Source organism: Muntiacus reevesi, chromosome 6, assembly GCF_963930625.1.
Source record: "Muntiacus reevesi chromosome 6, mMunRee1.1, whole genome shotgun sequence".
Lineage (NCBI taxonomy): Eukaryota > Metazoa > Chordata > Mammalia > Artiodactyla > Cervidae > Muntiacus > Muntiacus reevesi.
Window position 1 is genome coordinate 46,487,289 of NC_089254.1, and position 27,955 is coordinate 46,515,243.

The following is a 27,955-nucleotide window of genomic DNA, read 5'->3' on the forward strand; positions in this document are numbered from 1 at the left end:
GTTTTGTTTATTTGTTCTGCCTTTCAAGTACTAGATCAGACCGCAAATTCCGCACACTTCCATACGCGTAAAACGTCCCGCATTCCCCGGTGCCACAAAGCACTTCGCTCTTTACGATAGTGTACGACGCCGGGCCTGACAGGCGCGCATCACGCGGGTCAATCGTGCGGCCTCCGACCGATGACGTAGGCCGCGCTCGTGCATGCGCAGGGCGGGAAGACCTTGGGGAGGCGGCGGAGTCGCTTAGCGGAGGTGAAATCCTTGGCAGAAAGGAAAGTAGCGGCAAGATGCAGAGCTGGAGTCGTGTGTACTGTTCCTTGGTCAAGGTGAGGGCCGACTGGGTGGGGTCGTGCTGAATCAGGCCCAGAGAGGCCCACTGACGGCCTAAGTGTGGGTATGGGAGAGACCGGCGGCCAGGCCGGGACCACCTGCGACTCCACCCCTGAACCCGCTCAGCAGGGGCGGCGGCTTGGAGGCAGAAGCCTGGGCCGCGGAGAGACTCCGCCGGTTGTGTGACGGCCAGCAGTCACACACAGTCCCCTCCCAAGCCTGGGCCTGGAGCCTGGGGGTCCCTCGTAGGCCCTTCCACCTTGGCGGAGAAAGTAGGAGTCACCCTTGCCCGTTATAGTTGACTTTTTCCTAGTTCTAATTTCGGCCCTAGTGGCCTTTTGCAGTAGACAGGTAATCTTGAGCCACCGCTTGAAGGACTCAGACTGAGCACTAACTCTTGGCCCCAGGAATTCCTCAAAGGTCCCTTAAGTGTTTGCAGCTTTAAGCGAGCGTGCATTGACTTCCCTCTTAGAGCTTGTATTTTTAATTGTAGCAGGTTATCAAGATAGCCTTCCGTTTTCATCAGTGTACCGAATACAGCCAAATTGTATATATTTGGGTTTGTGACTGAATACAGTATTGACGGAAGCCTTAAAAATAATACAGAGGTTAGACTCCTTTGTTTCAAGATGAGTAGCCTATGTTTTGCGAAGTTAATGTAACAAGCTAGAAGTCGTACGTTTAGTGAGAGAGCTGGGACTAAAACTCAGCCCTAATCTCTACTCTGCTGTTCTTTGGTTCGCTGTCCTGACCTCAGGTGCAAGCCTTGCCTTGAAGTAGACAACGTTCCTAGATCAATGTGTAGGATTTTTCACTGCCTACTTTGATAGGAACTGTTTGCAGTTTTTCTTTTGTGCCTCACAGTTCTTAGGAAAATAGTAGCCATCCATGTTTAGAGATTGTTGTGGAGATTATGATGCAGTTTGTAACACTAGTAGCTCTTCTATCTGAGTACATTACTTGGTGCATTTTCCTAAGATATTTTGTCTCATTTTCTGTTCCTTTTGTATGGTTCAGGTACATCTTCATAGATTGTACATGGTAGTTTTGATTTTAGGAAACAATAATTACATGTAAAAGGATTGTCATAATGTAGATTATTCAAGTACTTAAGCTGGAACTTTAGTTAATGACATTAAAATGATCTCTGGCGCCAAAAGTTAGCCATGCTTTCTGAAAATTTAATAAAACATAAGCATCATTTAATAACATGTTTTAGTTAGGTAAAAAAATGAAATGGTATGTTGAACATTTATAATAAAAAGTGTGGCAAGCTGATTGTTTTTACAAGAGAACAGAAATTGTGTAACCTCCCTGTGACAGAGGAAGATACATTAGCAATCATTGCTTGATACATTTGCCTTGTCATTAATTTCATGGATCTTTAGCAGTACTATGTTTTGAATTCATATTTTACATAATAGGATCATTTTCTTTTTCAGAAAGGCCATTTCAGTCGAATATCTCATGGTCTCCAAGGAGTTTCTGTAGTGCCTCTAAGAACTTATGCAGATCAACCAAGTAAGTACTTAGTAAGACAGGTTTTGCCCGTATTTCCTGTATATTTAAATGTAAAAGCAAGTGAATGTTAAAGGTAACTAATACTAAAGTAATTAGCCATAGAATTCATTTGTTCAAATGTTTGTTCACTTAAATGTTCTGTTGAACACCTAGTGTGTTCCAGATGGTGAAGAAGAAAAAGCCTTGCTCTTACAGAACTTGTCGTCTGATGGTAAAATACAAACAGTATACAAGAAACAGGGAAATAATTTGGGAAGTGATTGAAAATGAAATCTGGTAACTGGGGGTAAGGAGACTATTTTAGGTAGTGTATCAGGCCTTTTCTGTGCAAGGGCCTGAGCAAAGTGGGGGTGTGAGAAGGTTATTTCAGGCAGAGGGAACCAGCAATGAGAAGGGTCTGAGGTAAGAATTCAGTTGTGCGGTTTAAGGAATTGCAAGGTTAGTGTGGCTAGAGTAGAGACCTGTAGAGTGTCAAATCAGAGAGGGTAGGCAGAGAGCAGATCATGGAGGGTTTTTGTAAGCCAGGCCGGGATTTTACTTCAAGTGTGAATGGAAACCTCTGAAGGGTGTTGGGCAGGGGGACTGATTTTCTGTGTATCCATTTTAAAGTTATGTACTTCTACTGCAGGGTGCATGGGTTCAGTCTCTGGTCTAGGAGCTAAGAGCCCACATATTGCACCAAAAAAATAAAAAGTTAATTCTTTCCTCTGGTAAGACTGAGTGTATTAGTTGCTTAACACTATTTGGAATGATGGGACATCTCTTTCTGTGCTGAATGGAAATCTTAATGGGCTTATCAAAAGCACATTTTAAAGATTAGATTAGAAGAGTGTACCCTGAAAGGAAGCTATGGATTAGGAATACTTTCTTCTTTTATACTTTTCTGTATTTTTGAAGTTTCTGTAAAGGATGTGTACTTTTTTTTTTAAAAAAGCATTTAAAACTGGAAGTTCTTGGATTTATAATAAGATACTTTGGCTTCCCAGTACCAAGACTATTGATTATTTGAAATCATGTTTTGACAGTTTTTGAAATTTCTCATATAATCATAAGTAAAGTTGCATGTTGATGTCTTAAAACTTTGTTATAGAAACCATTACCTGGGGGGACTGTGACCATTGGTCTTCCTGCATTCCGTGAAATAATTTTATCCTGTATCCTTAAACTGTTGTCAGACTACTGTCATTTTGTATATTTAATTCTTAGGAGACAGGGTAGGAGGAGGATTCTGGTCACTAATGACCAACAGTGGGTGGTTTACCTTTGCTTTGAACAGATCAAAAAATCCTTTAAAAAATACAAATTTTGGTGGAGGAGAAAGTTCAACGCATTATATCCCCTTTCAGTTTCACTGAGATATAGTTGGTATACACCCTTTCTTTCATTAAATGGAAATTCTTAATTCAGCAGGAGATTTTCATTCCCAAAGCATGCAAGTAAAGACTTTTAATGGCTTACTCTGCACCTTTGGTGTTGCATATTCAACAAAGATTCATTTAGTACCTTCTATCTGCTAGGCAATTCTTGAGCAGGAACTTAAATTGTAATGTTACAGACATAACTGAACACTTAATGTTGAGTAGATTATAAATCCCTTAGTATTCGTGTAGATACTGTGTATAAAGTCTTTGGTTGGATGAAGTAACAAGCATTTTACATACATATTTATATTTGTCTGAGTTATTTATTTAACGGCTGACCTTTCTTCAAGGAGTGCACACTCTTTAGGGCAAGGACTGAATGTGACTGCTTATCACCGAAGATAGACAGTTGGTAGTTAGTTCTTACTTACTGAATAAACCCTGGGCTCATGTCTGTTTTAGTTATGCTCCATCACAGGCATCCAGCATGGTGCCTGGTACACAGTAAGTTTCCGACAACAACAGTGATATTAACTGATGCATTCAGTGCTTACTCTGTCTCAAGCACAGTCTTTAATCCTTGTGGCTGTCCCACCAGTTAATGTATTGCTGTTTTCTCCATTTATGAAATTGAGGAGCTGAGTTTAGCGAGCTGAGCTAGGAAGTCTGTCATTTCCCAGCTGTGTAGTGGGGAAAATTCTTTTGACTCTAAAACTTACACACTGTTAATCACTGATCTACTTGAACTGTCTCCTTAGATGAGTATTGGTTGACCAGCTTGAGTAGTTCGAGCTTATTATGATACAGTCCCCGTTAGAGCATCTCGGTGATGTTTGAATATGGGTCAAGTTCATCAGGTTGTGTTATTATTGATAATGACCCATTTCATGACAAATACTTACAGCACCTAGTCACATTTGTTACATTCATCTGTTCATTTACTCATTCATTATTTCAACAGATAACGAGGTCTCTACTATGTCCTAGTTATTGTACTAGTTGCTGGGATACACTAGTAGATGAGACAGACAAGATACAGCTTTATAGTTTGCAGGGGGAAGATAAACATCCTACGAATTACTATAATTGTGATGAAGGCTCCATTGATGGAGCATATAGCTATATATAATAGCTATATATGGATTGAGACTGGTCACAATTATTTTCCTAAGGAAATTAATGTTGATATCTGATAAGCGTTGTGGGGGCATGTGTGGAAGGAGGTGTTACAGGTAGAAGAAATGGCATGTGGGAATGTTTTGATGTGAGAATGAGCATAGTGCATTTGAGGAGATTGAAAGGGCCAGTGTGGCTGAAATATGTTGATAGTTGAGAGTTGATGTTTCCAGGTTACAAAAGACACTCTGTTTTAAGCGCAGTTGTAGATCACTGAAGTGTTCTAAACAGGGGCATGATATAATCAGATTTGTTTTTAAAGCTCATTCTGGCTGCACGTTTGGAATTTTTATACTTTTTCTTACTCTTATTAGACTGTAAGAACCAGGGCTCTGTCATTTATTGGTAACCCAGTAGTTTAGAATAGTGTTTGTAATGTGAAATGTATGCTGTCAGGATTTATTTTCTAGGTAGATGGAGCAGAATGTTTGTGGGTAGACCAACACAAGTCTGGGTGTAAGCTACCAGTAATTCATTATTGCTGAAGCTTAAACTGCACGATACTGGTGGATGAGCAGAATGTGATGGGAGATGAGGCTGGAGAAAGTTACTGAAGAGATTTAGAAGTGTACTTAGGAACTTGAACTTTATCTAACAAGAAATAGGGAAACCAATGAGAAGCGAAAGAATAAGGTCTGAGTTGGGTTTTGTCAGGATGCAATACCAAGGTACTTGTGTAGGGTATTGTGGAGGATGGGGAAGAGACTGGAGGATACAAGACCAAAGATGGGAGATGGATCTGAGAAGAGAAGAAACATTTGTTGAATGCCCAGTAGGTACCTGGCATCCTCCCAGGGTCTTGACATATTTTATCTCAGGCCTTTCAACCTGGGATGTAGGCATTACTGTCACTATTATGCCTATGTTGCATCAAAGCCCAGGGAGATTAAGTAATTTGCCCAAGAATTTAAGAGATGGTGGAGCTTATATTTGAACTCAAATTTGTTTTACTTCCCCATTCTTTCTTCTTTTACTGTGTTTCTCTTTCTTCATGGACTAGGAGGTTATAGGGTTATGATCAGAAAGTAAAATATTAAAATTCAAGAGTTTCTTTAAATCCGAGCAGTTTTGGGTGATGAAGGTATAGAATGTGACTGTGGAAATGGGCTGAAGAGTAAGGCTATTGATAATTTAAAAACATGGGACTTCCCCAGAGGTCCAGTGGGTAAGACTCCATCTTCTAGTGCGGGTGACACAGGTTCAGTCCCTGGTCCAGGAGCTGAGGTCCCACGTGCTGTGGGGTATGACCAAAAACTAAAAAATAGATACATTAAAAAACAGTCTCTCTCCCCACAACACACACCAAAATATGGTAAACCTTATCATGTAGCTCTTATAGTCATTTAATGAATTTGGCAATTAATGATTACTGCCTTATGATATTTGTTCCTGTTCCTTAAAAAACAATTATTAATTGTTTTCTACGATTGATTTCTCTACGTTTTGCTATGTGCTTGTTTTCCCTAACTATACTGTGAGATTTCTGAAGATAGTGATGATTTCCTCATAGGGTAGGCATTCATGAAATTTGATTTCATTCCGATAGTGAAGAATTTTTTGTCATTTTGGTTGGAATTCCTGATTGCCCTGAAGATTATGGGACCATCTGAGTGGTTTGGAAGGCGTAATGGTACCGGAGCATATACTTCAGAATCTAAACAACTTGGCATAAATGCTGGCTGGATCACTTACTAGTTGTGCAACCTTACGCAGGTTATTTAGTTCCCCTCAGCTTTATTTTCTCCCCTGTTAAATGGCAGTAATAGTTATGTAACAGATGTCCTTATCCTTAAATAAGACAACCAGAAGCATTTAGCTCACTGCCTGGCATGTAGTAAATTATCCAAATGGTGAATAATATTGCAGACTGGCTCTTTAATACACATGTTGTATCGATAATTTGTTGATGATTATAATTGGTTTGTAACCCGACATCTTTATTTTAGTGGTAGCCTTGATTACATAGTATCGTTAGTTTTTCCTAATGGTGTAATAAGCAATATTTTGTAACTTTTAGAGCACTTTTCCCTGCCTTTTCTTTCCATTCATTTCATGGTATTGACTAAGTTGGCCACCTCTTACTGTACCCAGTATTTTTTTTTTTTAAAGTATCAGCCTGATAGCTTCCTCTTGGTATTTCACTGCCACCTGAAATGCAAATTACTATCCAGCTGTCTTTTGCTGTTTTGGCTTAGTCATCTTTCTCTTAGGCTATCAATTTGTATTTCCTTTTCTGTTTTTCTTTTTCACTTTTAAAGTCTTATGCTAGTTTTAAATTTTTCTGTCAAATGCTCTCTAAATTAATGTATTTTGTTTAACTACTTTTCCATATCCTAATTTTTAAAACTATGTATAGGAACCAAATTGAGAAATACTTTTTGACAAGGAGATGGTGAGTCAGAATCATGTGTTGTAACCCTTTACTTGCAAGCAGCCTTTGCTAAAGGTGAATGCTAGCTAGCTTGTTTTTCTAGTATTTTATTTCAAGAAATTGAAAATATTTAGAAAAGTTGGGAAAATTTTACAGTGAATACTCATGGATTCTTCACATTTTTTGTACTTACATTATCACATGTCTGTTCATTCATATACATATCCATTCATTCATCTTACTTTTCTGATGCGTTTCAAAGTAAACTGCAGACATTGGTATGCTTTCCCTAAATAATGGCTTATTTTTAAAACTTTGCCCTGAATCACACCCACATGATGACGTGCTGCAGTCCATGGGGTCACAAAGAGTGGGACACGACTGAGTGACTGAACTGAATGCCCTCCTGTGCTTCAGCTGACAGATCTTTAAATGAAGACTTTTCTTTCCCTTCATCTTTGTGCTTCCTAGCATGTTAGTGGAGAAGGCAGTGGCAGCCCACTCCAGTACTCTTGCCTGGAGAGTGCCACGGACGGAGGAGCCTGGTGGGCTGCAGTCCATGGGGTTGCTGGGAGTCGGACACGACTTGAGCGACTTCACTTTCCCTTTTTATTTTCATATACTGGAGAAGGAAATGGCAACCCACTCCAGTGTTCTTGCCTGGAGAATCCCAGGGACGGGGGAGCCTGGTGGGCTGCCGTCTATGGGGTCGCACAGCGTCGGACACGACTGAAGCGACTTAGCAGCAGCAGCAGCGTGTTAATGGGATTCTCATGGAATGGAGCATCTAGTATCTTCAGTGTAAGCTGAACTGTTTCTTGGTATTTTCTGTAGCTTTGAAAAAGACCTAAGATCACATAGTAAATTGGGAAATAAAACACAAGTTTTTGACTTTTTTGTATTTAAGTTTATTCAATAAACCTGTATATTATAATTAAAAATATGTTAAAAATTTAGTCAGGAATCAAGTTTTTTAGCTTGTATTTAGATTACTGTGAAATTAAAAATTAGACCCAAACTAAGGGGTGTTGGTTAGGTCCTCATTTGGTTCAAGATTTGAAAATAGAAATGTATTTTATAGAAATTTCTATTTGAAAATCAAAGTATATTTTATTATATACTTCAGAATGAAGTGAATGAGTGAACTAAGCACTGTGGCCACAAGGCACAAATGGGTCAGGAGAGTCGATACAGTACTTTTTATTGTGTGTTGGTCAAGCTGTATTTTTGTCATGTATGAGTAACCCAAATTATTACGAAGGATAATCAGTACTTTAATTTATTCATTAGGGGTGATTCTTAGATTTTGTGGATAACTGGGTTGGATAATCTATTACTTGTTCTCCAACATAGCTTCTGTGATTCTGTTGAGGCCAGCAAAAGTCTTTTCAAGGATACTCTACTCCCATCCCCTAAGGGGTATGTGTTTTGTGGGGAAGGGGATGATAAGAAATTAAAATTGTAGTCTTTGTAGATCAGAATGTAGCTATTATATAGCAAACACTATATACATCTGGGTACTGTGCTAAGCTATTTGCATATGTTATTTGTTCTATAGTGCAGCCTTGTGAGGTAGATATATTTTTGTGTACTCCTTATTTTGCAGATGAGAAAACTGAAGGTGAAGCAGATTAAATTACTCACCTAAGGTTAGATAGCTAGTAATTATGCAGCTTGATTATTGCTCTTGGAGGTAGTTGAGATTAAGGAACGGAGTAATATTAAATAATAGACCACTGGAAGGAGAAACAAAAAGCCTAATTTTGTCTCTGCCACATGGCTGCTAGATGACCTTGGGCAAATTTAATTGACCTGTCTGAAACTAGTGTTTTTTACCTATATTTTTAATATAATACACACACATATATATATGCCATCGTTTTCTGAAAAACGTATGTGAAAGTGTGTTAAAACTGCCAAGTTTTAGAGTCACTGAGATTGTAAGGACAGTGGATGGGGGAGAAGGGAGACTGTCTCTACCTCTTAATGGTTATTGTTGCTTTATTTGATGTTGTATTGAGAAGACTGAGAATAATTGGAACTTATTTTTACATTTGTTTCATAATTATTATACTCCTAAGACTACTGATCAAAGTTAATTTTCAGCTTCTTATCTTTATATGATAAATGTCCAGAATAGTTCATTGAGTGTTCTGTTGAACCTATTAAACTGTACAAAATTTATCATTATTCAAATAGTTCAGAACATATTTGCCAAGTGTTATAGGGAAGCAGAATTTTCCCCTTCTTATTTTAGAAGTTAAGTACCTGAAAAGGATATAATTGGTTTTAAATTTTTTGAAAGAACTAAGGTATTATACGAAATTATCTTATTTAATCCAAACATCAGTCATTTACGGCACTGTTATTGTTCCTATATGACACAAAAATGAAGTCACTTAGTCACACAGCTAATAAATGATAAGAGCTGAGATTTGAAGCCAGGTATGACAGATTGCAAAGCTCAGGCTCTTTCCTTCATACAACTATGTCACTAAATGTCTGTCCATTATTATTCAATAAAACTATAGGATTTAGCAAAGTCAGTGGGTACAGAACTCAGTTATATTTTGATATGCCATAATGAATAAATAGAAAACAAAATTTAAAAATCTGTGTCATTTTCAGTATGTCAGAGAATGTTGGGTGCCTCGGAATGAATAATACTATGTAGAAAATGCTGGCTATTTGCACTTTTTTGGAGTATAAAATGTAAGATTTTTTTTTTAACTGTAGTGCTTTTGATCAGTAATAAGCAATTTATTGTTTTGTATCAATTTGCTTTGATTGTAGTCGATGCCGATGTGACAGTAATTGGCTCTGGTCCTGGAGGGTATGTTGCTGCTATTAAAGCTGCCCAGTTAGGCTTCAAGGTAAGGTTTAAGCCCAGATTAGGCATTAATTTTCTTTTCATTTTGTAAGGCTTGAGCACATTCACAAAATACTTTGCAGGTAATTAATAATGATACATAATTTCCTAATTCTATAAATTATATTTAGGTTTGAGACCAATGAAGAGAGAGGATTTATTTGGTTGTAGTATTTTCGTGAAATGGAAAGTGAAGTCACTACCCCCTCCCCACCACACGCAAACCCCCACCCCATACTTTTCATTTTGTTTTGGCTTCTAGTCACACTTTGGGAATCCCAAGTGGCGCTAGTGGTAAAGAACCTGTGTGCCAGTGCAGGAGACTTAAGAGATGCAGGTTCGATCCCTGGGTTGGGACGATTCCCTGGAGGAGGGCATGGCAACAGCTCCAGTGTTCTTGCCTGGAGAATCCCATGGACAGAGGATCCCGACAGGCTACAGTCTGTAGGGTCCCACAGAGTTGGATATTACCAAAGTGACTTAGCATGCACACGCACACACTTTGGAAGAGTAATAGAGCTAAATAAAAACATGATTTGGTTTTTAAACAAATAACTTTCAGAATGATTCACTTTTGGGTTAGTATTATGCAGATAATAAATTTTAAAAGAGCATATATTTCATTCTCACACTTTCAGTAGCGTGTTTTGTAGAAGAATTAAGACATACATTTGGAATTTTAGTGAACTGAAACATTGCAGGTTATGTGCAATAAATTATGTTTTCTTTGCTTATAGACAGTCTGTGTTGAGAAAAATGAAACACTCGGTGGAACATGCTTGAATGTTGGTTGTATCCCTTCTAAGGTGAGCATATGTTTTGTACAGTACAGAAATTTTTTTCATTAGCCACCAACTGGAAGGATATATTGAGATTAGAATGTTAAACTAATACAGTTATTAAAAAATAACCCAGAGATGATAAAAACACATATTTTCCTTTGTTAAAATTTAGGTTGCTGTCGTCAGTCTGCCATACATTCCTGAAATAACTTCCTTGTCTCGGAATGCCTGGTCTTTGAGCTAGGATCTGATTCCATTTTTTTGGCTTTCCTCTACAGCGAAACAATTAATAGGCAGTAAATTCTTCTTTTAAGCCCTTTATGTATGAAAAATGATAGCCTTTTAAACCTGCCATTCTGAAGTTGTATACTTAATTCTTTGCTTTTAAAGAAAGTAATTTTTTCATTCTTGTTTGTTGAACGTTTAAGTTGTTACTGTTTTTCTTACATTAAATATGTAAGAACAGAAACTGAATTGGTGTAGTCCTATATGCTATTTCATGTAGAGAATGTCATTTTGTAAGTGGTTTTTGCATGTATATAGTTTGTGAAATTTGATAATTTAGTCTTTTTATTTATTTTTATTTAGGCTTTATTGAATAACTCACACTTTTACCATTTGGCCCATGGAAAAGATTTCGCATCTAGGGGAATTGAAAGTATGTATACCTTTCATATTTAGCAATATCAACACTTGGCTCTTCTGGCTAAGAACTTGTGTCTAATGACAGTGTAATATATGGTTAGTGAGGGAAGAGTAAGATCTTAACAATGTGAGATTTATTTAAGAAAAGGCTTAAATCCATATTTCTACTATGACATCTTCTGTTCCTTTGCTAATGTGTGTGAGTGTGTGTGTGAGAGAGTGTGTGTGTATGAAGACTCAGTTTTTGTTTCTTTAAAACTTAGAGATCACTAAGAGATCACTAGGAGGGTGCTGGATTCTTTAGTGCAGTGGGCAAATAGTGGTGAAGGAAGGAAGGTCTACTTAAGTTGTTGGTAGTGAAAAGAGATGCAAGGAGAAAGGGAAGGATGTGGCATAGTGGAAACGGACATTTCATAATGTTTTGATTTGGTATGTCCTATCTCCTGTCATTCTTTTTGGACTGTTTTCATTTTGTCCTTTTTCTCCAATTATTGTCGTTTACAGATACACCCAGGAGAATAGTCCTAGGAAAGGTCAAAACACACCTTGTGCTGGGGGGGAGGCTGATTTGATTTTTATTTCTTTGTAGGAGTAGGTTTCTGAAAGTTTGGGCTATAGTGTATGCAGACAGGTATAGGAGTGATGTATATACATTAAAGCAAATATTTTAAACTAGGTGAAAAGTAGAATCAAAGTTTACTTTCCGTACCTACTAAGAAAAGAAGAGACAGAGTTAATCAGAGATGTGCATTACAGGCAAAGCTTCATGTTCTAGCACTGACCTTATCTCTTGTCTCTTATCCTAGCACTGATCACATCTCTTAGGGCCTTTGTTTCCTCATCTCTAATATGTGTATTGGTTGCCTGAGCTGATTTCTGACATACTCTTCTTGCTTCTGAAGTTCTTTTGGAATTTGAGTTTATTTTCTTATTTTGTTGCTTCAGAGTTTTCTTGTGTGATTAAATGTGTAAAATCTAGTTGATTAAGCTTTTATATTAAACTATATTTGAAGTTTTCAAATGTGATTTTTTTACTAGCTTTTGTTTCATGAAATTTAGCGTTTTCTTCGGTTTACAATTTCCAGTGATGTTTTATGTTGTCATTTTTACTTAAATCTTTTCCAGACTTATAATTGTCATAAGGTGTTTAAAGTATATATTGTCATAGTGAGGTGTAATGGTTTATTTTGGACTTAATTTTTCCTGAAGGTGGACTTTTTATATTGCGTGATGTGTTCTGTTATTGTCATAGGATGCTGTTGGCCTTTTGTCAGCTATGATTATTGTATCAGTTATTAGATGAAAAAATTTTAATACAGCCTTTTTATACAGTTTTGTATGCATTAGGCTGAAATTTTTCAGACCTTGATTAGTGAAAAATATCATGTTGCTTTAGGAATTTAGCTATGGACTAAAGATTTATTTAACAAATTACAGTGTCTGAAGTTCGTTTGAATTTAGAGAAGATGATGGAGCAGAAGAGTAATGCAGTAAAAGCTTTAACGGGTGGAATTGCCCACTTATTCAAACAGAATAAGGTTAGTGCGTTTTATGTTCAGATTTTTGCATTATTTTATATACATGATAAATATTACTTTATGCTGACAGTGATGCTGTTAGAAATTGGCTGCTGGAGGATATTTAATTTAAAACAGTATGTTAGCCTAAAATAGATTTCCCCAATGGATGTAACAAAATTTTTGCTGCTCCATATGTTGTGTTACCAAGTAAGGAGGTGTTTTGTATTGGATAGATTATTTAATAGTTTTTTCTTACAAATCATATTTGTTTACCCAAAAAATTATTTTTAAACTTTGTGAATTTTTAAACATTATTTTATAAAGGTTGTTCATGTAAATGGATATGGAAAGATAACTGGGAAGAATCAGGTCACCGCCACGAAAGCCGATGGCAGCACTCAAGTTATCGATACAAAGAACATTCTTATAGCCACAGGTTCAGAAGTCACTCCTTTTCCTGGAATTACGGTATTTACATGTTTTACAGCTGCACAACCTTTCTGCTTAAATATATTTTGTGTTCTTTATGAACTTCGAATGAGAGATACCTGACTGAAGTACAGTATGTTGACAGTCATTCAGCTTTGGGAATTTGCCTGTCTTTATTCTGCAGTGATCTTGACCAGAAATGGAACACTTTATATTATGATATATTTGAATTCAATATGAGGTTAACGTTGACCATTCTATTTTAAGATGCTACATGATAAACTTTTAAGTGGGCCATTTTTAATGGGTTTTGATAAAATTAAGCCTACGGATAAAAGTCATAAATAGCTCAAAGCAAATAAATGACTTAGTATTTTTAGTGATTATACTGAGTAAGATCACAGTTTATAAATCAGTAGGTTTTTTCAAGTAATTTTGATTGTCTCTTTTTTTAAATTACAGATTGATGAAGATACAGTAGTGTCATCTACAGGTGCTTTGTCTTTAAAAAAAGTTCCAGAAAAATTGGTTGTCATTGGTGCAGGAGTAATAGGTGTAGAATTGGTGAGTGATGTTTTTTCTGTCCCTTATTACTTCCGTGGAATTGGAAAGGACTTAGCGTTCCTCTGATTGTTTGTATAACGTCACAGGCAGATTAGGTGAATTTTGTTTAAATACTCTTTAGTAATAGTTTTCAAGATAATCTGTTTAAGTAACTATTACTCATTACAACATTCTGTTTTGTTTTGAAATCTACTTCCCTGTGTCTTCCAGCTTGCCTATTCCCTAGAATTGGACTGATTTTTAAAGATCTATCAGCCCTTCAGATACTTAAATCTTCCAGCCCTTCAGCAGCCCTTCAGCATTCTGAGTGAATTGCGTTTCAGATAAAGACATGACTGACATGATGTGGTTTTTCCTTGCATCTCCATCCTCATTTTGATCCCTCTAACTCAAGTTTTAGAAATGGCAAATTACTTGATGTTCTCTGGATACTGTGCTGTCTCACACCTTTTGCCTACTATCTTCTTCTCCCTTCTTGTCCATCTGGCAACTTTCATGTTTGTCCAGTGACCTCTTCCCTCTGTTTTAGAAGTCTTTTCCCAGGGCTGTTTTACCTCTCCTTCTAAAATCACAAATCCAGACATTTTATTCTCTGACCATAAACTCTTTTCCTCTTACTCAGAGAGCCTATCTAGCTGAAGAATAGCTGAGTTTATCATGTTTTCTAGTCCCTAGGTTCCTGGATTTTGCTCTGTGCCCTTAGCCCATCTTGACTGCTTTTCCAAGCAGCTTAGATTCCACACTGCGTCACTAACGACTTCCTTACAAGTGTTCTTAAGTCCCTTTCCTCGCCGTTCTGTCCTATTTGCTTCTCTGAGGACACCTGTGTGCATTCACACATGCTGAGGTGCCTTTGTACTCAAAGACACAGACTTGGTACACAAACATAAGCCTTTTCTTGATCCTCTGTCCTCCTTAAGTACCTGATTTTCCCTCTCACCTCTCCACAACCAGATTTCTTGGAAGAGATGCCCACACTCTGTTTCATCAGCTCTCACTTCCCTCTTCATCCATGGCTTCTTGTGTCATCAAATTGCTCTTGACAGGGCATGTACGGATTTATTGCTCAATCCAGTGGACTGTTCTTCACTGGTTTTTTGGTAGCAAGCAGCATTGTTGATTTTCTTGCCTTTGAAGCTTTTCCCTTACCCTCTCTGATCAAACAGCCCTCTGGATTTTCCATCTACCCTTTGGGCTGACTTTTCTTTCTTCCCATTCTCAGCCTTCCCGTTAATTGTTACTGTTACCCTAGATTCTGTCTCAAGGTTCTCTCCCAGATTCTTTTTGTCTTTTCAGAGAATATTCTGTTCATTCTTAGCCTGTTACCTGAAGACTCATAAGTATGTGCAGTTACTCCTTCCTCCTTGCCTCTGAGCTTTTGTGTGCTAACGCTTACAGTGTCTTTATTTGCAGGTCTCACAGGCACTCAGTGCATGTGTGACTTAACCTGTCTTTCTCTCCTTCACTTACCGAAATACAAAACAAAACCTGTGTATTTTCTAACATTTCCCACCTCAGTGAGTGGTACTGCCATCCATCTAGAGGCCTAAACAGGACGTTCGGGAACTGTAAGTGACCTCTCCCATTTCTTTGTGCCCCATATTGAGTCAGTCCGTGGGTTCTAATGTCATACTACCAGTTAGGTAACTCATGGATATATCCTCTATTAGGATAAGTACAAACTCTTAAGTACTGTTTGCTGCTGGCTTGCCTCCAGCCTCATTTCTAAGCCCTCTCCCTCTCAAACTATGTTCAGGATATGTTGAAATAGCAGTTCCTGAACAAACTGCATTTTGTATTTGACCTGTAGTCAGGCCTTCCTCCTGTTTGGAACATTTCATCCCTCTGAGTTACGTACCTTCTGCGCCCTTCCTTGCCTACCGTGGATGTCCTTAGGTACTCTCGCTGAGTGTCCATTGCACCCTGTCCTTGTTCTAGCATTTATCTTACTTTCTTGATACTACTTGTTCACTGTCTCTCTCCCATTAAATCATAAGCTCCATGAGGCTAGAGATGCCGGCTGTTTCATTTACTGTGTGTCTTTAGCATCTAGCATACTGGTTGATATAAAATAAGTACTCATATATTAGCTTTTGTTATTATTGCTTAATAAACTTTTGTTGGTATAATAAATACCTTTCAAATGTCAGCTTAGAAGTTACCTTTTTAGTGGAGACTTCTATTTAAGAAAACTCTGGTCCTTCCTTCTTTGAGTCTAGTATAATGTGTCTACATGTTTTCATCATCTACTGATAATAGTATATATTGCATTTATTTGTTTATATCTTTCTTTTTAATATGATCATAAGCTCCTGAAAGGCAGAGACTGAGTTTTAGTCATATTTAAATCTCCATTGCTTTTCTTAATGACTCTTACTTAGGTTTTTTACATAACAGATCCATTATTTCATCGTCATCCTTTTGAACCAGTCCAATCTGTCATTTTTAAATGATGTTCCAAACTAAGCAAAATAGTCTGGGTTTTGGAGAGAATGTCTTTTAGTCTTCTGATATGCATAATATACTTCTTTGTGTAACCCTTAAAGATCAGTTTTTTGTTATTTGTTCATTTGTTTTTAGCACATATTGAGCTTGTGGTCAGATGAAAACCTCACGTTTTTTGCTTGAGCAATTCTGGATTTTTTAAAATGTAAATAAAGGACTTTGAACCTCATCCTTGCTTTTAATTTAATATTGTTCACTTGCACCCAGTATTTCCAGCCTAGTTCTTTGTCTTGATTCTGTCATTTTTACACTTTATTGCTGTTTCTTGCTTTATCTTGTCCATAAGTTGGGGAAGTATGTTAACTAAGGCGTGTGGCCCATCATCTGATCTTATCTGAAATTGGTTAATCAAGCATTCTCAAGTGTTATTCAGGTTGTCAATGCAAAGTATTAAAAACCATCTGATACTGCAGTCTTTTTTTTAGTTTTAAAAAGCTTTTAATTTAAATTTTATTTTTATTTTTGGCCACACCACACAGCATGTGGATCTTAAGATACCTGATCAGGGATCAGACTTACGCTCCCTTCCATGGAAGAGCAAGAATCTTGGACGACTGCCAGGGAGGTCCCTGATACTGCAGTCTTTTATCAGTTATGAACATAACTGGTTACCTTTCTGATACCAAAATATACTGCATTAACCAGCCCAGAAGAACTTTCAGAAGTAAAATTTGGGTAGCTTACATGACCTGTTTGAAACACTTATGGTAGTCTCTAATGGTTGTCAAATTGGCTATTTAAAAATCTCTACTTCCTAGTATTTAACAGGGATTGACCTCTGTTCCACATTTCAGAATCTATTTTTTTCAGTTTTTATTTATTTTTGTTTAAAATTTTTTTTATATTGGGGTATAGTTGATTAACAGTGTTGTCTTATTTTAGATGTACAACAAAGTGATTCAGTTATCACATATACATGTATCTTTTCTTTTTCAAGTTCTTTTTCCATTTAGGTTGTTACATAATATTGAGCAGAGTTCCCTGTGCTATATAGACCATCCTTGTTGGCTATCTGTTTTGTTTTGTTTAAAAACATTTTTTTTAATTAGTTAATTTATTTTCATTGGAGGATAATCACTTACAATATTGTGATGGTTTTTGCCATACATCAACATGAATTGGCCACAGGTGTGTATGTGTGCTGGCCCAGCACCCCGGCTGCCCTGCCCCGCCCCGCCCCATCCCTCTGGGTTGTCCCGCCCTGGCTTTCAGTGCCCTGCTTCATGCATCGAACTTGCACTGCTCTTCTATTTCACATATGGTAATGTACATATTTCAATGCTGTTCTCTCAAATTATCCCACCCTCACCTGCTTCTTGAGAAACCTGTATGCAGGTCAGGAAGCAACAGTTAGAACTGGACATGGAACAACAGACTGGTTCCAAATAGGAAAAGGAGTACGTCAAGGCTGTATGTTGTCACCCTGCTTATTTAACTTATATGCAGAATACATCATGAGAAATGCTGGGCTGGAGGAAGCACAAGCTGGAATCAAGATTGCCGGGAGAAATATCAATAACCTCAGATATGCAGATGACACCACCCTTAATGGCAGAAAGTGAAGAGGAACTAAAGAGCCTCTTGAAAGTGAAAGAGGAGAGGGAAGAAGTTGGCTTAAAGCTCAATATTCAGAAAACTAAGATCGTGGCATCCAGTCCTATCACTTCAGGGCAGATGGAAACTGTGGAAACAGTGACAGGTTTTATTTTTGGGGGGCTCCAAATCACTGCAGATGTTGACTGCAACCATGAAATGAAAAGACTCTTGCTCCTTGGAAGGAAAGTTGTGACCAATCTGGACAGTATATTAAAAAGCAGAGACATTACTTTGCCAACAAAGGTCCGCCTAGTCAAGGCTATGGTTTTCCCAGTAGTCATGTATGGATGTGAGAGTTGGACTACAAAGAAAGCTGAGCGCCAAAGAATTGATGCTTTTGAACTGTGGTATTGGAGAAGAATCTTGAGAGTCCCTTGGACTGTAAGGAGTTCCAACCAGTCCATCCTAAAGGAGATCAGTCCTGGGTGTTCATTGGAGGGACTGATGTTGAAGCTGAAACTCCAATACTTTGGCCACCTGATGTGAAGAGCTGACTCATTTGAAAAGACCCTGATGCTGGGAAAGATTGAGGGCAGGAGAAGGGGATGACAGAGGATGAGATGGTTGGATGGCATCACCGACTCAATGGACATGGGTTTGGGTGGACTCCAGGAGTTGGTGATGGACAGGGAGGCCTGGCATGCTGTGGTTCATGGGGTCACAAAGAGTCAGACACGACTGAGCGACTGAACTGACTGACTGACACCTCTCACTGAGTTCAGAAAGTCTGTTCTTTATATCTGTGTCTCCTATGTTGCCCTGCATGTAGGATCATTGGTACTGTCTTTCTAAATCCCGTATGTATGCATTCATACACAGTATTTGTCTTTCTCTTTCTGACTGATTGACTGGCTATCCATTATAAATACAGCAGTGTGTGTATATCAGTCCCAAACTTCATAACTATCCCTCTTGCCCACCCTTCCACTCTGCTAATGTACTCAAACCCCACTGGCCTTCAAAGCCAGATTCTCTGGGAACTCCTTCCCATTCCTATCCCCCAGCCTGGAAAGGCCAACATGGGGCTCAGAACTTGCTCCTGTGGGATAACTTCCATGGTATAATTGTTCTCAGATTTGTGAGTTGCCCACCCAACTGGTTTGTGATTTGACTTTATTGCAGTTGTGCCTCTCCTACTGTTCCTTGTGGCTTCTTTATCTTTGGATGTAGGGTGTCATTTTGGAAGGTTCCAGAGTTTGTTTTTTTTCTGTCAGTGGTTGTTCAGCAGTTAGGTGTGTTTTTGTAAGGAGTGAACTTATATCCTACTCCATCATTTTGAACTAATCTCCAGGAATGTTCTTTTTTAGAATCTAATCTTTCCCACCTCTGACAGTGCTTTTAGGCTAATTAAGTTCCCAAAGTTCACAGACTGTTACCCAAACTCTGTTACCCAAACTCTGTGATCTAATTTATTGAATTTGGGAATTAATTCATTCAAAACAATTAGTTGTTCTTATTTTGGGCTTCACTTCTTTTTTAATGATATTTCTTCTCTTCAGGCCGCGTTGAAAATTGTTCTCACTGATGGATAAAACAAACAAACAAAAAGGAATCATATAGCTTTACTTCCTTTTAATCAGCTTAATAATAGCCCAAGGCAATGATTCTGTTTCCTCCATCTCTGCACTTTTGCATTAGATTGTTGTGCAAGCTTCAAGTCATTTAAACATCTTGACACAATGTTTTAGGTGTCTGTTACTATATTAAAATAATTCTTACATGTCATTTTAAAAATTTAGGTTTATGGAGAACTTACTGTGTCTACATATATATCTCTACTTTCTCGTAAAGATTATTCATATGACTTATTTTTTACAGTTCATTTTCTTTCTTCCATTTGAGTTTACTACAGTGCTTTCGAATCAGACAGATTTAAAATTGAATTTTAGCTTTGTCTGTTAATGACTTTATGTCTTTGCTAAATTCATTACCCTCTCTGAACTAATTGATCCATTATAAAAATGAGGATAAGAATAATTGCCTTATAAGATTTTGTTGACATTTAATATGGTTAATACATTTAAGGCACCATAGTGCCTTGCATTAAATAAATGGTAGATATTACTGGAGTTTTCCTACCTAAGGATTGTGAAATCAGCTTTCCTAAAGAATAGGGCACTTGTCTAGCTATGCTTGCTGTTCTCTCAAGATACTGCTGCTGCTTGTCATTTCTGCTCTTAACTGTTTCTTACTATTCTGATTTAGCTTCAGAGGAGTGATTGATTTTTTTGTAGTGAGATATAACATATCGTGCAGTTCACCCATTTAAAGTGTACAATTCACTGATTTCTAGTGTATTTACAAAGTTATGCATCTGTCATCAGTATCTTAATTCCAGAACATTTTCATTACCCCAGAAAGAAGTGAAAGTTGCTCAATCGTTTCCGACTTACCATGATCCCATGGGCTGTAGTCCGCCAGCCTTCTCTGTCTATGGAATTCTCCAGGCAAGAATCCTGGAGTGGGTTGCCATTCCCTTCTCCAGGGGATCTGGGTCAATCCAGGGATTGAACCTGGGTCTCCCGCACTGCAGAGAGATCCTTTACGTCTGAGCCCCCAGTCATTGTGTATTCCTCCGTTTTCCCAGTCCTTGGAAAACACTAATCTGCTTCTTATGTCTATGGCTTTACCTATTCTGAACATTTCATAGAAATGGAATTCGTGCAATATGTGGCATTTTGTGTCTGGCTTATTTCAGTTAGCATAATGTTCTCATTTTCAGGTATACTTTATTTCACTTTATGGCCAAATAATTTTCCATTCAATGAATTTTAAAAGTGTGCTGTATCCATTCTTTAGTTGATGAACATTTGGGTTGTTTCCACTTCAGGACTAACATGAATAATGCTGCTATGAACATTTTTGTACAAGTTTTTGTGTGAACATCTGTTTCCATTTCTTTTGAGTATATACCTAGGAGTAATGCTGTGTTTAACCTTTCAAGGAACTCTGTTCTCCAAAAGGGCTGCATCATTTTATAACTCCCTCCCCAAGCTCTGTAAGTTTCAGTTCCATTTGCTCACCAGTAGCTGGTATGGTTGGCTTTTTTGATTTGAGCCTTTCTAATGGGTGTGCAGTAGTATCTCATTGTGGTTTTAATTCGCATCTTCTAGTGTTGCAGTGTTGAGCATATTTTTATGTGCTTTTTGCCATCTGTATGTCTTGAATTGCCTGTTTAAATGTTTTGTATGTTTTTTCTTGGCTCCATTTTGTTTTGTTACTGAGTTTTGAGAGTTCTTCATAGAATCTTTATCAAATAGTTTTTTGTAAACATTTCTTTATCAAATAGTTTTGCAAATTTTTTTTATCAAGTAGTTGTTTTGCAAACATTTCTTCCTAACCTGTGGTTTCTCTTTTTTGTGTTCATAATACTGTCTTGTGAAGAGAAGTTTTTAATTTTGATGAAGTCTAATTTACTTTTTTTCCTTTTATGGATTATACTTTGGTGTTATACCTAAGAAATCTTTGCCTACCTCAGTGTCACAATGATTCTGTCCTGTTTTCTTCTAAAAGTTTTACAGTCTTGGATTTTACATTTAGGTGCATAATTTCGAGTTATTTTTTGTGTATGTTTGTTATTGAATTTTTAGTGTCACTGTATTGCCTCTAGTTAACTCAGCTGTCACCCCCAAAATTCATGAAATTTAAAAAATAAATACGTGAACTTAATTTAGTTGCTAAAGTCTTAAAATGAATTTTAAATTATTAGGTGATTTTAATGTAAGTTCTTGCAAAGGATATATTCATAGATTTTCATAGTTTATTTAATGCTGTAAAATTATCTTCATGTTGCCAATTTAACGTACAAGTATTCACAAGCTATAATTGTTAAAATGTTGTTAAAGTGCCAGCATTTTAAATTATAATTTGAATGAAAAAAGTAAACATTTATCTTGAGAAAATAAAATACGAAGCTAGATTAATACTTTGCAAGCATCAGTAATTAGCAAAAAGAGGTTACTTCTTTCCCCTCAAAGCCTTCCTTTTCAGTCTGTCCTTTCTGAAGCAGCTATCACTATATTTCGTTCCTTCTCCAAGTCTTTGTGCAGTTGTCACTCCCCATGAGGGCTTCCCCTTGACCACATTTTTTAAAAATTGCAGTCCTTCTTCATTGCAGTAGTCCTGGTTCTACTTTCGCTTTTTCTCTTTACACTTTACTATCCTCTGCATAAATTTGACTTATTTGTTTTTTCTGTCAGAATTTAAGGTCTCTGAAGGCAGCGTTTTGTTCACTGATGTATACCTACCATCTAAAATGGTGCCTAGCATATAGTAGGTGTTCAGTAAATGCTGAATGAATAAATATATGAAGTTTTACATGTTTGTCACAATGTTAATTTTAAACCTCAGAGTTGCTAATAGGAACATAGTAACCTAGGAAAATACCTTACAATAAACTGTTTAAGATGATTTTTTAAACATTTCCTATCAAAGCCTTTATTTTCATGATTATTGTTTTTTTATTTTCATGATTATTGTTTGCAGGGCTCAGTTTGGCAAAGGCTTGGTGCAGACGTGACAGCAGTTGAGTTTTTGGGTCATGTTGGTGGTGTTGGAATTGATATGGAAATATCTAAAAACTTTCAACGTATCCTTCAAAAACAAGGATTTAAATTTAAATTAAACACAAAAGTTACTGGTGCTACTAAGAAATCAGATGGAAAAATTGATGTTTCGTAAGTATGCTACATTTGTTTTTGATATGGTATCTTTCTGTGTGTTTCTTTAAGAAAAACATTTAGCTTTAAGAATCCGGCTTTTTATATCTTAATACCACTTTACTGTGTAATGTAGCTCAGTATTGCTTATCCAGTCAGCCCTCTGAAATTCATGATTGCATTGATGATAGAAAAATTAACCCAGTGTTCTCATTTGTAACGTACTTTTTCATAGTATACATTCAGAACAATTTAAACTCTCAACATTCAGTAAAATCATTATTTTTAGACAGATGCATGGGTAAATCAGTAAGATTATTGATTAAATTCCTTACTGTGTGCCTGGTATTCTACTGTTTTCAACACTGAAGTAACTTGCCTAATGTCTCATAGCTGGTGGGGGCAGAACCACTACTTGAGCTTGGATCTATATTCTTAAACCATGTCAATACAGCCTTTTGTTGTGAGGTTCAAATGATAGACCTCTAGAGGATATGTACATTTTTCATTGCCTGACCCTGTTTATGTATTGTTTATGATTAAAATAAACTGTCAGAAGTATCATTTATACTTAAGTAACGTCTGATCTTAAGTTTCCAGTATCTGCCAGCTATTCATGTAGATGTGTTTTACAATTACATGCTGCTTATTACCTAGTATTGAGGCTGCTTCTGGTGGTAAAGCTGAAGTTATCACTTGTGACGTACTGCTGGTTTGCATCGGCCGACGACCCTTTACTCAGAATTTGGGACTAGAAGAGCTTGGAATTGAGCTGGATCCTAGAGGTAGAATTCCAGTGAATACCCGATTCCAAACTAAAATTCCAAAGTAAGTTGCATACCTACCTGCATTTTCAATAATTTTAAATAAACACTTGTCATGCTTTAAAAATGCATTGGCTTTGGGGAAGAATAGTAAAATTATAACCTGTAAAAGAAAAATAATTAATTGAATTTTTCATTTTACCCAAAGTGTAGAACTTGAACCTGGAAGGGCTCTATTTGATTTATTTTTCGGTGACTTGCTAACTGGAAACTCATAGTTTTTGACTGTGGCATAGCCGAAGATGAGTGTCTGTGCTTTCAGAAGCTCACTGTTTCTTCTGACCTCTGTGGCAGCATCTATGCAATCGGTGATGTCGTTGCTGGTCCCATGCTGGCTCATAAAGCAGAGGACGAAGGCATCATCTGTGTTGAAGGGATGGCTGGCGGTGCTGTGCACATTGACTACAACTGTGTGCCGTCGGTGATTTACACACACCCTGAAGTTGCTTGGGTTGGCAAATCAGAAGAGCAGTTGAAAGAAGAGGTAATTCTGAATGAGGGTGGTTTTACTCTAATGTGTGATTTGACTTAATGACAGTGGTGGTTAAGAACCCTTTCATTATTGCATTAATGCATTTTAATAACTATGTAGAACATTACAAGTAAGTTTGAATAATTTTTTACTTTATTAGTATCAGAAAGGAGAGAGTATTTGCTTGCCTGTATTTAAAAATTAGTAATTCTAGAGGTCTTATATTTGGCTTTGAAGTATATCCAGGTGGACTGACACTTGCATTTGCTTGTGTTTGTTTCCAAAATATTTTTTCTGTGATAAACCTTTTGGTCTTTCCTTCTATATGCTTTGTGAAGAACTGCCTTCTTGAGATTTAGTTCTGATAAATGGTAGATGATTTTAGCAAATGGAAATGAATTTTTTGAGAATTTTTGTAAGCTCTCAATTTCTGTCTCTCACAGGGTATTGAATACAAAGTTGGGAAATTCCCCTTTGCTGCTAACAGCAGAGCTAAGACAAACGCTGACACAGATGGCATGGTGAAGATTCTCGGGCAGAAATCGACCGACAGAGTATTGGGGGCACATATTCTAGGACCCGTGAGTACTATAAAGCCGGAAGTCCCATTAGGGTTTCTGGAAAGCATTGCTATTAGTATATTAATTTAAAACCACCTAGTGGTTACATTTTGAGGTTATTATTTACTAGCAGAAGTTGGAACATAGCTTCTTTGTGCATTGTTTCTAGCACTGAAAGTCTTGCCTATCATATCATCTGTATTCCATGCTGCAACTAAGATATCCTTTTAAAACACACACCAGGCCATTTGCCTGCTTAAAACTCTCGGTGGTCCTTTCCACTTCAGACTTAGACCCAAGGCTCCACTGAATTTTGGTCGTGACTGTCTTTCTGACATCATCTCTTTCCACTCATTCTCTTTGCTCGTTAATTCCCTGTCTCATGGGCCTTCTCTCAGTTTTTTTCTTTGTATTTTTTTGATAGGTAAGAAGTGGATTTATTTAGAGAGAAACATACTCCACAAAGTGTGGACCATCTCAGAAAGTGAGAGCACCTTCTCAAAATTTCTTAATAGGCCAAAACTTGTTCCCATTTTAAAGCCTTCCTGCTTATAGACCATTTGTTTAGAATCCTATGTCTCCAGATCTTTGTGTGACTGGCTTATTTAGCTTGGTTCAAATGTGACCTTCTAAGAAAAGCCTTTTCTACCACTGCATTTGAAGTATGCCCTCCCCTAGGTTTCAGATGTATCAGTGATGATAATAGAACATTTGAGTGCTTACTCTGTAACAGTTTTTCCTAAATACATGCATTAACTTGGGTTTTCAGGACTCTGTGCGGTAGCTGTTGTTCATCCCTTTTTTGAGGTGAGTAAATGGAATGAAGCACAGAGTCAGTGAGTAATTGAGGTAGTAAGTGGTAGGATTTGAATCCAGGCCACTTCTCTTCAGAGCCCAAGCTCTTCTGTGCTACTTTTTTCTGTTAGGATTTTTCCAGCTGGAGGCAGTTAACTATTCTAATCTGCCCTATTAGATGGTAGTTGTTTTGCCATAGAAACAGAATTACTTCTTGATTTATTATTTTAAAGGGTGCTGGTGAAATGATAAATGAAGCTGCACTTGCACTGGAATACGGAGCATCCTGTGAAGATATAGCTAGAGTCTGTCATGCACATCCGGTAACAACACACACAATGGCTACCTAAATTTTCTTCTGACTTACAAATACTTGGTTTTTAATTCTAAATTTCTTCCCTTTCAGACCTTATCAGAAGCTTTTAGAGAAGCAAACTTGGCTGCATCATTTGGCAAATCAATCAACTTTTAAAGGAGAAGATTATATTTTTCTGAAGTTTCCTGGGGGCTTTTGTAGAGGTCACATTTCTGAACAGGAAATGCTCACAGCTGCAAAAATTTCTAGGACTGAATTATGAAACTTTTGGAAGGTATTTAATAGGTTTGGACAGAATTGAATAATCTCTTATCTATATTTTAAATAAATTTAATAGTTTCACTGCATTAATATCTGCAGAAAAAAGCTACTTATAGTAGCTTCCTGGAAAATTTTCTTCAACCCATATTTTCTTTTTTTTTTTTCAACCCATATTTTCATGCTGTTTATGAAGGGTTCAGCATCACTGAGTTTATGTTAAGTAGCTTTTATCTCTGATACAGGATTTACTTACATGGATGCAGCTGGAGTATGATGTGTGAACAGCTTTGTTTGAACCAAGGTGATCAGGTTATTTGAAACTTGGTTTTCACATTGGAAACAGTCATTAGAATAAGTTGGAAACATGTATAAACTGATGTAAATAAAAAACGATGATTTCAGTTATTTTAATCCCCAGTGTCTTGGTGGTTAGAGGTAAAATTTGTGTTTAGATTTTTAAGGTTCTGTTGAGGTCTAAAGTATAGTTATACAGTTAACCAAAGTAACGCAATGTATATACAAAAATCAAGTATCAGATGGAGAAGCAATGTATTACAGTGGTAAATGAAGACACGGAAATAAATATGTCTTAAATAGTCATTTGCTGGTTATTCTGAGTGGATGTCAAGATGGTCCTAGTTTTTTCGACTACCTCTAGTGTATATTCTTCTTTGTTACTCTTTATTACTGCTTTTATAGACCAGGATGTATCTTTTCTTTCCACATTGTAGGACAATACTAAGGTATTTAAAAGGTCATTATCCTTTCAACTGTTTTAGCAATACCTACTAAATGTTTAGCATTTATTTTTGGAGAAAGAACATAAGGGAATCTTTAATCGACTTTCTTTTCCTAAGTGGATTTCCAGTTTATCCTGTCGGGGTAAAATTGACTTTTTCTTTAAAGAGTGCTATAAAGTAATATTTATTGATAAATATTTAAAATGACTGTTTCTTAAAACACTTGAATAAGTGTTAAATACTAAAGAGACTTTTGTATGTTATAAGTCATTTCACATTTATTCATCAAATTGAAGTGCACTTGATGTCAATTTAAAGGATACCTATATTAAGGAAAGTTTGGAGAATATAGTTTATTAGCAGAAGGCTATGCAGAATAAGATACCAGTTGATGAGAGATTAAAGGAAATGTTTAGTAACCTTCAGGTTTTAATTTATTTACATATAGGTCACATTTTCCTTTTTTTTTTTTTCACGTGTCCAGTGGTCTTGAATTGTATTATGGTCACTGTAAATCAATACATTCTAAAGACTGGATTCTGTTACCTCTGGAAAATATTGAAATTTTTAGTGAGCAGTTAACTTGATTGAACGCCAAACTCTTGTTACCTTTATGTGTGTGGGATGGAGGGGAAGGCAGCTGAAATCTCTACTCAATTGTTTTAGCTTTACTTGGGCTGCCTGAAGTTTGTACCATGCACATGTAGTGCACAGGTGAGTCAGAGATGGGGCAAGGAATACGCAGAATTTATCATACCTGTCTTTTCTAGTGTTCTTCCCTTCATTTCAATTGCTGTTGGTTGCCCCAAACTCTGTCCTCCAATTCCTTAACCAGTAAAACTTGGCTTCTGCTCAAGTTGCCACTTCCTGGGGCTTGCCCTTAAGTGAAAAGCTATTAAAAATGAGAATTCTACCCAGTGCTGTTGTTTGAGTGGTACTCCTCCACCCGCACCTATTTCTAATTGTCCAGTAACTTTACTTTTTTAAAATATATTTTATTCAGAGTTTTCAGTTAATCTATTGGAGTGTCAGTCTGAATGTGCTATTCCCCATTATTGGTAATGAAACTCTGAATCTTTTTAAAATCTGAAATCCCAATATCCTGTGAAGTGCTAACTTATTTAAACTTCAAGTGTGTCCTCTACTCTAGGTAGAAAGATCTGACTAAGGAGTAGTGAAATATAATTTAATATGGACTACTGCCGTCTGTGGGGTCACATAGAGTCGGACACGACTGAAGTGACTTAGCAGCAGCAGTAGAGACAAAAAATAATAGTTAAATGCAACTTTAAAGGTTTCCATTCAGTATGAGAATGAAACTCTATCTGGGAATGAAGTCCTGTATAAAACAAATTTTAAGTGTTCACTCATTGTTATGTACTAAGTTCTGAGTATTCTCTTGACTTGTAAAGGATGGGGCTGTTAGTTGTCCAGTTCACTGAGCTGATTAAAATTAGTAATTTCAATTAAAAATGAGATTTTTAGTTGTTTGGCTCAAAAGGAATGAGGAGTAGTGAAGATTTCTACTTCTACTTAATTGTAAGTAAAATGCTTATAATCAAGGGGGAAAAAGATTTAGATGCTCTAGTAGATGAGGAGGTACAACCACTTTGTTAGTGATTAGGATTTCTACCTAAATAAGAGTGACAAATAAATGCCT

The 27,955-nt window shown here is 37.0% G+C and overlaps 1 protein-coding gene across 1 annotated transcript; it reads left to right on the forward strand.

Moving 5' to 3' along the window:
- Positions 1-194: 194 nt before the first annotated feature.
- On the forward strand, positions 195-27,768 carry DLD (dihydrolipoamide dehydrogenase). Its single transcript, XM_065939100.1, has 14 exons — positions 195-326; positions 1,773-1,851; positions 9,553-9,632; positions 10,366-10,434; positions 10,999-11,068; positions 12,493-12,593; positions 12,900-13,043; positions 13,467-13,568; positions 22,155-22,345; positions 22,985-23,155; positions 23,446-23,635; positions 24,067-24,204; positions 25,212-25,301; positions 25,385-27,768. Exons 1-14 carry the CDS (start codon positions 288-290, stop codon positions 25,448-25,450), a joined length of 1,530 nt encoding a protein of 509 aa, XP_065795172.1. The 5' UTR covers positions 195-287; the 3' UTR covers positions 25,451-27,768.
- The last annotated feature ends 187 nt before the right edge of the window (positions 27,769-27,955 follow it).

Excerpts from the sequence above, each read along its gene's own strand:
- DLD (XM_065939100.1), top strand. The coding sequence starts at position 288 with ATGCAGAGCTGGAGTCGTGTGTACTGTTCCTTGGTCAAG. Across the intron at positions 1,852-9,552 it reads AACTTATGCAGATCAACCAA|TCGATGCCGATGTGACAGTA; the intron begins GTAAGTACTTAG and ends CTTTGATTGTAG. Across the intron at positions 25,302-25,384 it reads GAGTCTGTCATGCACATCCG|ACCTTATCAGAAGCTTTTAG; the intron begins GTAACAACACAC and ends CTTCCCTTTCAG.